Genomic DNA, 14,746 nt, shown 5'->3' with positions numbered 1-14,746 from the left:
GATATATTATTCTTGGCTCATAATTTCTCTGTTTCAATAGTTTGAATATTTGGTTCCACTCCCTCCTGGCTTGTAGAGTTTCTGCTGAAAAATCTGATGATAATCTAATGGGCTTTCCTTTGTAGGTTCCTGTCTTCTTTTCCCTGGCTGCCTGGAGGATTCTTTCTTTGTCGTTGATTTTAGACAGCTTCAATACAATGTGCCTTGGAGAAGGCCTGTTGGGATTGAGGTAATTAGGTGTTCTATTTGCTTCTTGGATTCGAGGACCCAGTTCTGTCCACAAGTTTGGGAAGTTCTCATCAACAAGTTGTTTGAATATATTCTCTGTTCCCTTCTCTCTTTCTTCTCCTTCTGGTATGCCCATTATTCTTATATTGCTCTTTGTGATAGAGTCAGAAAATTCTGGTAGAGTTCTTTCATTTCTTTTAAGTCTCAAGTCTCTTTCTTCTTCCATCTGTGTCATTTCCAGGTTTCTATGTTCGATGTCACTGATTCTTTCCTCCATCTGGTGAACTCTACTACCTAAGCTGGCTATTTCATTCTTAATTTCTTCTGTTGAGTTCTTAATCTCCAGAAATTCCATTTGGTTCTTTGAAATTTCAATCTCTTTTGTAAAATGCTCATGTTCTTTGATTGTGTTTCTGAGTTCATTAAATTGCCTTTTTGTGTTTTCTTGCATCTCGTTGAGTTTTTTCAGAACTGCAATGTTGAATTCTCTGTCATTTAAGTCACATATTTCCATTTCTTTAAGTTCCTTTTCTGGAGACTTTTCACTTTCTTTCTGGGCTGTCTTGTTGCCTTGGTTATTCATGGCAATTACTGTTTATTATTTCTCTTCCTAGACATCTACAGGGTGGCTTCTGCAACAAGTTGATACGAAGATTTTTTTTGTTTTGTTTTCCAATACTTTTTGGTAGAATGTTTTATTTTCTGTCCGACTGCAGCCTTTTTTTCCCTCTCTCACACAGTAGTGCTATGTTTTCTCTGCACTATTCTAGCTTCTCACACAATGGGGAGATTCCCTGGGAATGGCCTTCTCCTCTGTTAACAGTTTGCCTGAGTCAAAGGGTGCCATGTCCCTGTGGGGATGCAGAGAGCATTTGATGTTCCAAAGCTTTTTCTGCACCAGTTTCAGAGCCGGTATGTTTTATCAGTTCTGTTTACTCCTGCTGGTTCAGCCCAGATAGGTGGGGACAGGGGCGGAGTGAGTTGTGAGAGGTGGCCCAGAGTAATGGTGGCGACCACCGCCACAGCCAGTCCCGCTTCCACAGCTCCCTCTTCTTTGCCAGAACTAGTTGTGCTGTGAATCTGTGTCTGTGGTCCACAGTTGTCAGAACAGCAAATATTCTGTTCGTTTGATCTGACACTGCTACTCTTCTGCTTCTAGCACAGGGCAGGTGGTGGCGGGGGGGCGAGTTCTGAGAGGGTAGGGAAGGGGCGGCTAATCTCAGTGCCTAAGGCTTCTGTTCTCTGCTGGGCCATGAGGGCTTAAACCATTGTTTTCAGCCTTCTTCCCTCAGTCTTTTCTCCGAGGTCTCTTCTGTGAGCTTTGGTTTCAGCCATGTTATACGCTGCCCCCTCAGCCCTGTGGGCCATAAGCGGAGCCCTAGCAGTCCGAGTTCTTCCCTCTCCCCCATCTGTGGTAGTTCTGGGATGCAGCGAGCTCGGAGCACTGAGCTAGGTCTGAATTCTGTGCCCGCGGGGCTCCGAACTTCTCCCTTCTTTCCTCCCCCGCACGCGAGATTCTCCCACCTTTGGGTGAATTCAATAGTGGGCCTCTTCGTCTTGCCTGTCTGATGAGCAGGGAGTGCTTTGTGGAATCATTGTTGTTTGATTAGTTATAAATTTTAGGGAGCTTTACAGAGGCTCACCTCACGCTGCCATTTTCATGACCCGTTTTTTTTTTCTTATAATTGATTTCTAGTTTCATAGCATTGTAGTCAGAGAAGATGCTTAATATGATTTGGGTCTTCTTCAATTCATTGAAACTTGTTTCATAGCATAACGTGGTCTATCTTGGAAAATGTTCCATATGTACTTGAAAAGATTGTATATTCTGGTGCTTTGAGGTGAAATGCTCTAAAAATAGCAATTAAATTTATCTGGTCACACATTTCTAACTTTTAATGTAATGCAGTTCTAGGCAACAATCATCAGAGGTTGCACCAAAAAAAAAAAAAAAGAAAAGAAACTTTGTGAAAAGTAGATGGGAAATTTTATAATGGCTGATTCAGGTTTAGAACACCTGAGCCCAGTGTTAATCCTCATCGTCACACGAAGAGAGACAATCAGACACTACTAGGTTCTTAATGTAAAGCTATAAGAAATACACTTCCACATCTAAGGTACTCTTGCCAAAAGACCTAAATCTGAGCAATCATCTCTATCTAATTGCCAATTCATGGTAGGATATTAACACATACACAAATAGTTTATGAAATGTATTTATTGCACATTTTAGCTCACTTAACTCTTACAATTCCATTCAAAATCAGTAGTTATTCAGCTAAGAGAACTGAAGTTAAAAGGTAAACAACTTGACCTAAGAAACAAACTTATAAATTAAGGATCAGGCCTCAAAACCTGAAATGTGACAAAAGATTAAGCTTTTACCCCCTTTGTCCTTTAAGCTTACATTCACTATATTGCAACACATTATTATTCAGTTGCACTTTTTAAAACAATGCACTGAAGTACTATTTAAATGCTTAAAAATTACTATAAAATGCCATGTTAATAGCATAAGTTAAAAATCAAGTTGCATATGAAAAGTTGAGGAAATTATTTACCACCTATATTCTGACATAGGGTTTATATAATCAATGTATAAAATACTCCTAAAGAATACAGATGGGTCAATGATATCAAAAGGAAATCTACATATGAAGCAATAAAAAAGCCCAGTAAACAATTGGAAATATGCCAAATAAAGCAAATTAAATGAAAGTGAATGTTATTAAGTGAAACAGAGAAGTAGTAAAATATAACATAGGATATGACTTCATTCTGCAAAAGAATATATGTGGTGTGATAAAAAAAATAAGGTGAATGTTTACATTGAAAAATTTATTACAGTAAAAGACACATTGCCATTAGCCCCTTCCAAAATACTCTCCCTCACTTCGAACACACTTCTCCCATCATTCTTGCCACTTTCTGAAGCAGTTCTGGAAGTCCTGTTTCGTGATTGTCTTTGGTTGCACCATCGTGGCTGCCTCGATGTCCTGAATCAACTCAAAACATTTACCTTTCATGGTCATTATGACTTTGGGGAAGAGCCAGAAGTCGCTTGATGTCAGATCTAGTGAATAAGGAGAATGAGGACACACCGTAACATTTTTATTTGACAGAAATTGCTGTATCAGAAGTGATGTATGAGACAGAGCCTTTCTGTTGTGATCAAATATGGTGACTGCTGCTGCCTAGTGCCATCCAATAGAAAGGCAGGGACCTTCAACACGAGAAGTAGTGCATAGAACCTTAGTAACGGTGTGTGACAAGTTTCAACGTGTTGGGTGCGGTTAGTCGGGTGTTAGCTACGGTTGAGAGGTGTTTTTTTTTTTTTATTAATTTTATTGGGGTGACAATTGTTAGTAAATTTACATAGATTTCAGGTGTACAATTCTGTATTATATCGTCTATAAATCCCATTGTGTGTTTACCACCCAGAGTCAGTTCTCCTTCCATCACCATATATTTGATCCCCTTTACCCTCATCACCCACCCCCCACCCCCTTACCCTCTGGTAACCACTAAATTACTGTCTGTGTCTAAGAGTTTTTGTTTCTCATTTGTTTGTCTTGTTCTTTTTGGTTTATATACCACATATCAGTGAAATCATAGGGTTCTCTGCTTTTTCTGTCTGACTTATTTCACTTAGCATTATTCTCTCGAGATCCATCCATGTTGTCACAAATGCTCCTATATCATCTTTCCTTAACACCGAATTGTATTCCATTGTGTATATGTACCACAACTTCTTTATCCATTCATCTATCGAAGGACATTTTGGTTGTTTCCATGTCTTGGCCACCGTAAACAAAGCTGCAATGAACATTGGCGTACACGTGTCTCTATAGAGAAATGCTTTTACATTTTTGGGGTAGATACCCAGGAGAGCGATTGCTGGGTCATATGGTAATTCTATTCGTAATTTCTTGAGGAACCTCCACACTGCCTTCCATAGCGGCTGCACCAGTCTGCATTCCCACCAACAGTGTATGAGAGTTCCTTTTTCTCCACAGCCTCTCCAACACTTGTTACTATTTGTTTTGTTGATGAAAGCCATTCTGACTGGGGTGAGATGATATCTCATTGTGGTTTTCATTTGCATTTCTCTGATGATTAGCGATGTTGAGCATTTTTTCATATGTCTATTTGCCATTTGTATATCCTCTTTGGAGAAATGTCTCTTCAGGTCCTCTGTCCATTTTTCAATTGGGTTGTTTGTTTTTTTGTTGTTGAGTTTCATGAGTTCCTTGTATATTTTGGATATTCGCCCCTTATCAGAGGAACTGTTTGCGAAAATCTTCTCCCATTCAGCTGGTTGCCTCATTATTTTGTCAATAGTTTCTTTTGCTGTGCAGAAGCTTTTCAGTTTCATATAATCCCATTTGTTTATTTTAGTTTTTACTTCCATTGCCTTTGGAGTCAAATTCATAAAATGCTCTTTGAACCCAAGGTCCATAAGTTTAGTACCTATGTTTTCTTCAATGCAGTTTATTGTGTCAGGTCTTATGCTTAAGTCTTTGATCCATTTTGAATTAATTTTGGTACATGGTGACAGATAGCAGTCCAGTTTCATTCTTTTGCACGTAGCTATCCAATTCTGCCAGCACCATTTATTGAAGAGGCTGTCTTTCCTCCATTGTATGTTTTTAGCTTCTTTGTCAAAAATTATCTGTCCATATTTATGTGGTTTTATTTCTGGGTTCTCAATTCTATTCCATTGGTCTATGTGTCTGTTTTTCCGCCAATACCAAGCTGTTTTGATTATTGTAGCCCTGTAGTACAAGGAAAAATCAGGGAGTGTGATACCTCCAGTATTGTTCTTTTTTTTTAATATTGCTTTGGCTATTCGGGGTCTTTTGTGGTTCCAAACAAATCTGATGATTTTTTGTTCTATTTCTTTAAAACATGTCATTGGGATTTTGATGGGGATTGCATTAAATCTGTATATGGCTTTGGGTAATATGGCCATTTTAACTATGTTGATTCTTCCAATTCATGAGCACGGAATGTCTTTCCATTTCTTTGTGTCTTCTTCAATTTCTTTCAAAAATATCTTATAGTTTTCAGCATATAGGTCCTTCACATCCTTGGTTAAGTTTATTCCTAGGTATTTTATTCTTTTTGCTGCAATTGCAAAAGGAATTGTTTTTTCTATCTCTTTTTCTGAGATTTCATTGTTGGTATATAGGAAAGCAATGGACTTTTGTACGTTGATTTTGTAGCCAGCAACTTTACTGTATTCATTGATTGTTTCTAATAGCTTTTTGGTGGAGTCTTTAGGGTTTTCTATATATAGCATCATGTCATCTGCAAAGAGTGACAATTTAACTTCTTCATTCCCAATTTGGATGCCTTTTATTTCTTTCTCTTGCCTGATAGCTCTGGCGAGGACTTCCAACACTATGTTGAAAAGCAGAGGTGATAGGGGACAACCTTGTCGTGTTCCTGAACGTAGAGCAAAGGGCTTCAGCTTTTCACCATTAATTATGAGATTAGCTGAGGGCTTGTCGTATATGGCCTTTATTATGTTGAGGTATTTTCCTTCTATACCAATTTTAGTAAGTGTTTTAATCATAAATGGATGTTGTATCTTATCAAATGCTTTTTCTGCATCAATTGATAGAATCATATGATTTTTGTCCTTTATTTTGTTTATGTGATGTATCACATTGATGGATTTGCGAATGTTGAACCATCCTTGTGCCCCGGGGATGAACCCCACTTGGTCGTGATGAATAATCTTTTTAATGCATTGTTGTATTCGATTTGCTAGAATTTTGTTTAGGATTTTAGCATCTGTATTCATCAGAGATATAGGTCTGTAGTTTTCTTTTTTTGTGTTGTCCTTACCAGGTTTTGGTATCAGGGTAATGTTGGCCTCATAAAATGAGTCAGGGAGTACTGACTCTTCTTCAATTTTTTGGAAGAGTTTGAGCAGGATTGGTATTAGATCCTCTTTGAAGGTTTGGTAGAATTCACTGGTGAAGCCATCTGGTCCAGGACTTTTGATTTTGGGAAGGTTTTTGATGACTGATACTATTTCGTTACTGGTGATCAGCCTGTTAAGATTTTCCAGTTCTTCATGATTCAGCCTTGGAAGGCTATATGTTTCTAAGAACTTGTCCGTTTCTTCTAAGTTATTAAATTTGGTGGCATATAGTCCTTCATAGTATTCTTGGATAATCCTTTGTATTTCTGTGGTGTCCGTGATAACTTCCCCTTTTTCATTTCTGATTTTGTTAATTAGTGTCTTCTCTCTTTTTATCTTAGTGAGTCTAGCCAAGGGTTTGTCGATTTTGTTAATCTTTTCAAAGAACCAGCTTTTTGTCACATTAATTTTTTCTATTGTCTTATTGTTCTCTATTTCATTTAGTTCTGCTCTGATTTTTGTTATTTCCTTTCTTCTGCTGACCTTGGGTTTCGCTTGTTCTTCTTTTTCTAGTTTTTTAAGGTGTAACATGAGATTATTTATTTGGGATTTTTCTTGTTTCTTGAGATAGGCCTGTAATGATATAAATTTCCCTCTTAAAACTGCTTTCGCGGCATCCCAAAAATTTTGGTAGGATGTATTTTCATTGTCATTTGTTTCTATGTATCTTTTGAGCTCTCCTCTAATTTCTTCTTTGACCCAGTCGTTCTTTAAAAGTATGTTGTTTAATCTCCATGTATTTGTGTTTTTTCCTGCTTTCTTTTTGCAGTTGATATCCAATTTCAAAGCTTTGTGATCAGAGAATATGCTTGGTATGATTTCAATCTTCTTAAATTTGCTGAGGCTGATTTTGTGTCCCAATATATGGTCTATCCTTGAGAATGTTCCATGTACACTAGAAAAGAATGTATAGTCTGATGTTTTAGGATGAAGTGCTCTATATATGTCAATTATGTCCAATTCATCTAATGTGTCATTTAGGGCTGCGATTTCGTTATTTATCTTTTGTTTGGATGATCTATCCATAGCTGTCAATGATGTATTTAAGTCCCCTAGTATAATTGTGTTTTGGTCAATTTCTCCCTTTAGTTCTGTTAGTAGTTGCTTGGTATATTTCGGTGCTCCCTGATTGGGGGCATAAATATTGATGACTGTTATGTCTTCTTGTTGTATAGTCCCCTTTACCATTATGAAATGTCCATCTTTGTCTCTTGTTATCTTTTTCACCCTGAAGTCTGTTTCATCGGAAATCATTATGGCTACGCCTGATTTTCTCTGGGTACTATTTGCTTGGAGTGTCAATTTCCACCGTTTCACTTTGAGTCTATGCTTGTCCTTGTAGCTGAGATGTGTCTCTTGTAGGCAGCATATGGTTGGGTTTAGTTTTTTGATCCAATCTGCTACTCTGTGTCTCTTTATTGGTGAGTTCAGTCCATTTACATTTAGGGTGATTATTGATATGTGAGGATTTCCTGTCATTCTGTCTTTAGTTTTCTGGTAAGGCTGTGTCTCCATTGTTTCTTTGCCTTTTTGTTGTTGTCTGTTATTTCTGTTTGGTGGTATTCTGTGATGTTTCCCTCTGTTTCTTCTTTTATTACAGTATATATTGCAGATTTGGATGTTTTTTGAGTGGTTACCCTTGAGTTTATGTAAAAGAAAGTTTGATATTTAGAGTATTCCAGTTTCTTCAGTATGCTTACTTTCTCTATTCCCATATTCCAGTTCAGGCCTTTACGCTCCCCCTTTTTATGTTTCGGTTGCCACAAGTTGTCCCTGTTGATGGTGGTCTAATAGCCTCCTTTAGTATTTCTTGTAGTGCAGGTCGTGTATTAGAAAATTCCCTCAGCTTCTGGATGTCTGGAAAGGTCTTTATTCCTCCTTCATATCTAAAGGAGATCTTTGCTGGATATATTATTATTGGCTCATGATTTCTCTCTTTTAATAGTTTGAATATTTGGTTCCATTCCCTCCTAGCTTGTAGAGTTTCTGCTGAAAAATCTGATGATAATCTAATGGGCTTTCCTTTGTAAGTTACCGTCTTCTTTTCCCTGGCTGCCTTGAGGATTCTTTCTTTGTCATTGATTTTAGACAGCGTCAATACAGTGTGCCTTGGTGAAGGCCTGTTGGGATTGAGGTAATTAGGTGTTCTATTTGCTTCTTGGATTCGAGGATCCAGTTCTGTCCACAAGTTTGGGAAGTTCTCATCGACGATTTGTTTGAATATATTCTCTGTTCCCTTCCCTCTTTCTTCTCCTTCTGGTATGCCCATTATTCTTATATTGCTCTTTCTGATGGAGTCAGAAAGTTCTTGTAGAGTTCTTTCATTTCTTTTAAGTCTCAAGTCTCTTTCTTCTTCCCTCTGTGTAAATTCCAGGTTCCTATCTTCGATGTCACTGATTCTTTCCTCCATCTGGTCAACTCTACTACCTAAGCTGGATATTTTATTGTTAATTTCTTCTATTGAGTTCTTAATCTCCAGAAATTCTATTTGGTTCTTTTTCAAGATTTCAATCTCTTTTGTAAAATGCTCATGGTGTTCTTTGATTGTGTTTCTGAGTTCATTAAACTGCCTTTCTGTGTTTTCTTGCATCTCGTTCAGTTTTTTCAGAATTGCGATCTTGAATTCTCTGTCATTTAAATCACAAAGGTCCATATCTCTAAGTTCCTTTTCTGGAGACTTTTCACTTTCTTTCTGAGCTATCTTGTTGCCTTGGTTATTCATGGCAATCACTGATTTACTATTTCTCTTCCTAGACATCTACAGGGGTGTCTTCTGCAACAGGTTGATAGGTATGCGAAGAGCTTTTGGAGTTCCAAAGCTCTTTCTGCACCAGATTCAGAGCCCGTTTGTTTCAGCAGTTCTGTTTACTCCTGCAGGGATCCGCCCAGATAGGTGGGGCCAGGGGCGGGGTGAGTTGTGAGAGGTGGCCCAGAGCAATGGCGGCGACCACCACCACAGCCAGTCCTGCTTCCACAGCTCCCTCCCCTTTGCCGGAACTAGTTGAGCTGCGAATCTGTGTCTGCGGTCCACAATTCTCAGAGCAGCAAATATTCCGTCCTTTGATCCGACACTGCTACTTTATCGCTTCTAGCACTGGGCAGGTGGGGGCAGGGCGAGCTCTGGGAGGGTAGGGAGGGGGCGGCTAGTCTCCGTGCCTAAGGCTTCCGTTCTCCGCTCGGCAGTGAGGGCTTAAACCACTGATTTCAGCCCTCTTCCCTCAGTCTTTGCTCCGAGGTCTGCCGTGAGCGAGCGTTGGGTTCAGCGGTTTTGTATGCTTCCCCCTCAGCCCTGTGGGCCGTAAGCGGAGCCCTAGCAGTCCGAGTCCTTCCCTCTCCCACAACGGCGGTAGTTCCGGGAGCAGCGGGCTCCGAGCACTGAGCTAGGTCTGTGTCCTGTGCCCGCGCGGCTCCGTCTCCGCACTTCTCCTCTCCCTCCTCCCTCGCTCGCGCGATTCACCCACCTGGAGGTGAATTCAGTAGTCGGCCTCTTCGTCTTGCCTGTCTGCTGTGCAAGGAGTCCTTTGTGGAGTTATTGTTGTCCGATTTGTTGTAAATTCCAGGGGAGCGTTACAGAGGCTCACCTCACGCCGCCATTTTTCTCCGATCGAGAGGTGTGTTTTAAAGTGTGCCATAAATCATGTTCCATCATGGCAACGCTCAGTATCACACATTGCTTCTGGTATACGGCAATTTCTTTCTTTGTTTTTCTTTTGGTGGATAGAAAAGCTGGTTTATTCAGCTGGCAATTTCTGTCAAATAAAAACATTGTTGTGTGTCCTCATCCATCTTATTCACTGGATCTGGCACCGTGTGGCTTTGGTTCTTCCCCAAAGTCAAAATGATCCAGGACATCAAATCAGACATGACAGAGCCAGTAATGACACTCACGAAAGAGGACTTCCAGATCTGCTTCAGAAAGTGGCAAGAACGATGGGATAAGTTTGTTCGAAGTGAGGGGGATTAATGGCAATGTGTCTTTTACTGTAATAATATTTTTTATTTAAACATTCATTGTATTGTTTGATCATACCTCATATATCTAACATGAGTGTATAAGTGTGTATGATTATAAGTAGGTGCATTACATACAGAAGAAAATTACAGAAAAGAAGCACAAATAAATTACCAGAAACTATATTTGTATTATGGTTAGCAGAAGGTGGAGCTATAGAAAGAAATGGAATAATTTCAGTTTCTAAATATACATTTATGTATTGTTTCATAGTTGATAACCAATGCAAAGCATTAATTGGTAGTCTGGAGAGGTTATTGAGATATAGATTTGTAAACAGGAAAATCTGCAAATCTACTGGTGGTACAACATAAACTCATTGAGAGACTTTGAAGCCATTGCTATGAGTCTCTTGGAGGAGAAAGGGCCCGGTGTAGTTCAAAGCTAAATATTCAGTTGATGTGCTTAAGAGTGCTATTTATGTTTTTGGAGGTAGCAGGCCTGTATAGGAGATGCTGAGGAGCATCTAAGAGGATAAGTAGAAGGAGGATTGCCACTGCAGAGATGGTCAATGAGTGTGAACCAGGCTGAGGGCTGGAAAAGTGAACCAAGGGTCCACTGCTACTGATCTTAAACTTTCTTTGTTGTACTTACTTGAAAGTCAATACCACAGACCATAACATTCTTTCCCTACAAGAAGTCAAAGCTTTAGGGGTTGAAGTTATCTCATGGCTTCAGAATTCCAATGGAAAGGAATGAATTGAAACCTCATCAACACCCATAGTCATTACTCAAACATTGATGAGATAAAACCAGGCCAGCTAATGGCCAATGTTTAAGGCAGGGGTCTCATATAACTTAGCACCTGTGGAAATACACATGGACCATTTTGTAGGTGGCTTATTTAATTTTTCACACTTGTCTGAGTTTCCTTCTTGCATGTTTCAGAGATTTGAGAAGCACCAGGGCTTCTGTGTCTCTGAAAGAAGACACAAGTTATTAACCACATGCCATTCTACGGTCTTCAGGAGATCCTTGGAAAGCTAAAATCCTTCCAAGAAGTGAGCCTACATCATTGGACAAGATTTCACTCCTAGTTCTTTACCTGAATAGAGGAAGTGAGCAACCAGGGTAACCTTATGATGACGCACATCCTCGGAGCTTTCCTTTTCGACTACGTCTCCCAATTGAGTAAACTAGATCACCTTCCAAAGTTTCACTTGATCTTTAGCTATGTCTCGGGCCAGCTACATAAGATGTTCAGGGAGTGTATTACGTTGTTCTGACTACAAAAAGACCAAGAACTCCAGAATGACCCTCTGAAGGCTCATCTAGGGGCAAGTCTAGGCTTTCCTTCCATAAACACCTGTTGAATCACTTATGAGCACTGGATCCAAGACTAGGGTCCTGGCCTGCCAGGAGCTTCAAACTGTTAGAGAGAAGAAAGGTATATGTCTAGAATTTCATTATCATTCATTAATTCACTTGCTCATTCATTCATTCAAGCACCTAGTGTATGTCTAACATGATGCTAAGAAAATAACATAGGACCATGAAAAAATTCAGACAGTGCCTCTGTCTTCTTGGAGCTTAGAGAACTGCAAGGGGCTTTGATTTCTAAAGAATAAGGGAGGTATTTTGTGAAATAATTGGGCCTTGAAAGGCTCTACCCTTAGGTCACAGGCTCAACTCTTTCGTTTCTGCATGTCTCATAGACAATGCTTTACGTGGCATGACCTAAAATACAGAGCTGTTCACCAGTAGCCTGACCATTGTGTCAATAAAAGGCTAAGGAACCAGCTTTACAAAGCTTCTACCCAGCAAACACTTAGCTCTCTTTATATGCAGAAATATATCTAACTTTCATTTAATTCTCACAACAATTGGAGGAGCATGACTAATTATTTTTTATCTATATGTAATTAGAAACCTGATGTTAAGAAAGATCGAATATCTTGAAAGAAAATAGAAGTCCTATTGATAATAAGAAAGTGTTATACCTAAGTTAGGAGTTATTAACTGGTATGGTATACTGTTTGCTGCCCTTCAGGCTCAGGCTGAGTAGTGGCAATGCAAATTTTTCAGTCCAATACCTGGGATTTATCAGCTCTCACAGAATCTTGTGAACTGGAGAAACTATAGGATAATGGAAGCCTAACATGTCATTCTCTTGCCTGCTCTGTGTCATTGTTCCTGCTTCTATTCTATAATCTCTTATGATAAGTCATCTTAACACCCGGCTTTGTTATTGACTGTATTGTGTTTTCCAAAATTCCTATGTTGAAGTCCTAACCCCCAGTGCCTCAGAATGTGACTGTATTTGAAGATAGGGCCTTTGAAGAGGTGATTAAGTTAAAGCGACGCTTAATTATGGTGTGCCTTAATTGAATCTGACTGATGTCCTTATACGAAGAATAGTTTAGGACACACAGAGAGACACCAGGGATTTACATGCGCAGATTGATGACCATGCAAAGAAGCAGCAAGAGGGTGGCCATCTTCAAGCCAAGGAGAGAGGCCTCGGAAGAAATCAAATCTGCCGACACCTTGATCTTGGACCTCCAGCCTCCAGAACTGTGGGAAATAAATTTCTGTTGTTAATAAAGCTATTCTTTGTTATTATTGTCATGGTAGGTCACAGTCTAATAGAGTATTATTAACATGTTTCAATACTTTGCAGGTCATAAGGCAGACAGAAGCATGTCACAGAGTGGATGAAAATTAAGTGATGGTAAAAAACACTAATGACCAGTAAAACTAAATGAAAGATGGTTTATTTGTGCTATAATCAGGCAATATAGACACCAAGCATTATTTCAAATACACAAGGTCACTATCTAATCATAAAAGAAAATGTATTAAAAAGATAAAATTTCTGAACTTACATTTACCTGATGATATACCTTCAAAAACGTTTAAAGCAACAAACAACAAACTTGCAAGTAACAGAAAGTAAAATTTACTTTTGTTTATACAGTAAACAAATATATTTGAAATATATTTGGTTACATAACTGAGAGTTCAGAGGTGGAAGAGGCTTCAAGTTTAGCTGGTCTAGTGACTCAATGATATAAAGATTCAGGCCCAGTCTTCAACCAATGACTTTGGCAAGGGACACAGTATTATTGGGTTAGATTAGACTAACTCTGGGCCCACCCTTAGAGCTAGAGCTCAAATTTCTCCCAAACATATGACTGTATGAAGGAGGAGGTGCACTAATGAAAATTTGAGCCCAATGAAGTGATGCCATTTGCGACAACATGGATGGATCTTAAGATTATTATGCTAAGCAAAATAAGTCAGACAGAAAAAGTAGTGAACCATATAATTTCACTGATATGTGGTATGTAAACCGGAAAACAACAAAGGAACAAGACAAATAAATGAAGAAACAAAAACTCATAGACACAGACAATGGTTTAGTGGTTACAAGAAGGTAAGAGGGGAGGGGTGGTAGATGATGTTAAAAGGGATCAAATATATGGTGATGGAAGGAGAACTGACTCTGGGTGGTAAACACACAATGTGATGTATAGGTGATGTATTACAGAATTGTACACCTGAAACCTATGTAACTTTACTAACAAGTGTCACCTCAACAAACTTTAATTAAGAAAAAAGAAAATTTGAGCCCAGTTGCAAACGTGAGGAATGTATATTATATAGATAAATAAAAATGTTAACCTGCAGACACTAACTCAAAGGATATTTATCGATATAAGCATAATACAATACTCAAGCTCTATTTGTTTCCAAAAACTATGTCTCTCCATGTAACAAAGACAGGTGCTTCTGTTCAGGTACTACCTACATTGAATTAGAGAATGGGTAGTTACAAAGCACTAGAGTTCTCACTCATGTAGTATAAGTTTTAGAAGAACTTCAAAGTCATCCAGTGTGGCATGCTTAAATCTCATTTTCTTTCTCAAAATTTTTGTCAGAATATTCTCTTCATTATTGTACTTAGATATATTGTGTCAGGATAACTTGGATAGAAGAGAATGAATTCTTCATATTTAACGTTTTATCAATTTTTATTAGTCTGTAAACATACAACAGATTTCATAAAGATGTGAAAGACGAGAACACAGAAATTTGTCACCATTTATGGTCATCAACAATTTTTTAAAGAGCATCATTAAATTTCAATATGGATAGATAATTTTCGACAAAGAAGCCAAAAACATACAATGGAGAAAAGACAGCCTCTTCAATAAACGGTGCTTGGAGAATTGGAAAGCAACGTGCAAAAGAATGAAACTAGGTGCTATCTGTCACCGTGTACCAAAATTAACTCAAAATGGATCAAAGACCTAAACATAAGACCTGAAACAATAAACTGCAAAGATCAATATAGAATAGCTTTAAAAGCTCTGGGCTTTTAGAACAAAGTCAGTCTCTTATAAATGTACTAAAATGAAATAATATCTTCCGTTTAATGTACATATATAAAAACATTAAAAGGAACATTTGTCTTAAAAACAAAATATGCATGTGAGAAAATAAGATCATAATCCAGTCTACAAATATGTGGATTTAAAAACCAAAAACAACAAAAGAACAAGACAAACAAATGAGAAACAAAAACTCATAGACACTGACAATAGTTTAGTGGCTACCAGAGGGTAAGGGGA

The 14,746-nt window shown here is 38.5% G+C and overlaps 1 protein-coding gene across 4 annotated transcripts in view; it reads left to right on the top strand.

The window, feature by feature from the left end:
• LOC308495376 (G protein-coupled receptor associated sorting protein 3-like) overlaps positions 1 to 12,738 on the top strand; it is a 30,353-nt gene extending 17,615 nt beyond the window's left edge. For all 4 annotated transcript variants that reach the window (XM_081043469.1, XM_081043467.1, XM_081043468.1 and 1 more), the window contains one exon: positions 11,061 to 12,738. In XM_081043469.1, the coding sequence (XP_080899595.1) occupies positions 11,061 to 11,159 (99 nt within the window). In that variant the 3' untranslated portion in view covers positions 11,160 to 12,738. The remainder of the gene's footprint in view (positions 1 to 11,060) is intronic.
• Positions 12,739 to 14,746: the final 2,008 nt, after the last annotated feature.

The sequence above is a fragment of the Rhinolophus hipposideros genome, assembly GCF_964194185.1.
Source record: "Rhinolophus hipposideros genome assembly, chromosome: X".
In the NCBI taxonomy this organism is placed as follows: domain Eukaryota; kingdom Metazoa; phylum Chordata; class Mammalia; order Chiroptera; family Rhinolophidae; genus Rhinolophus; species Rhinolophus hipposideros.
This window is presented reverse-complemented; position numbering and strand designations above follow the sequence as displayed.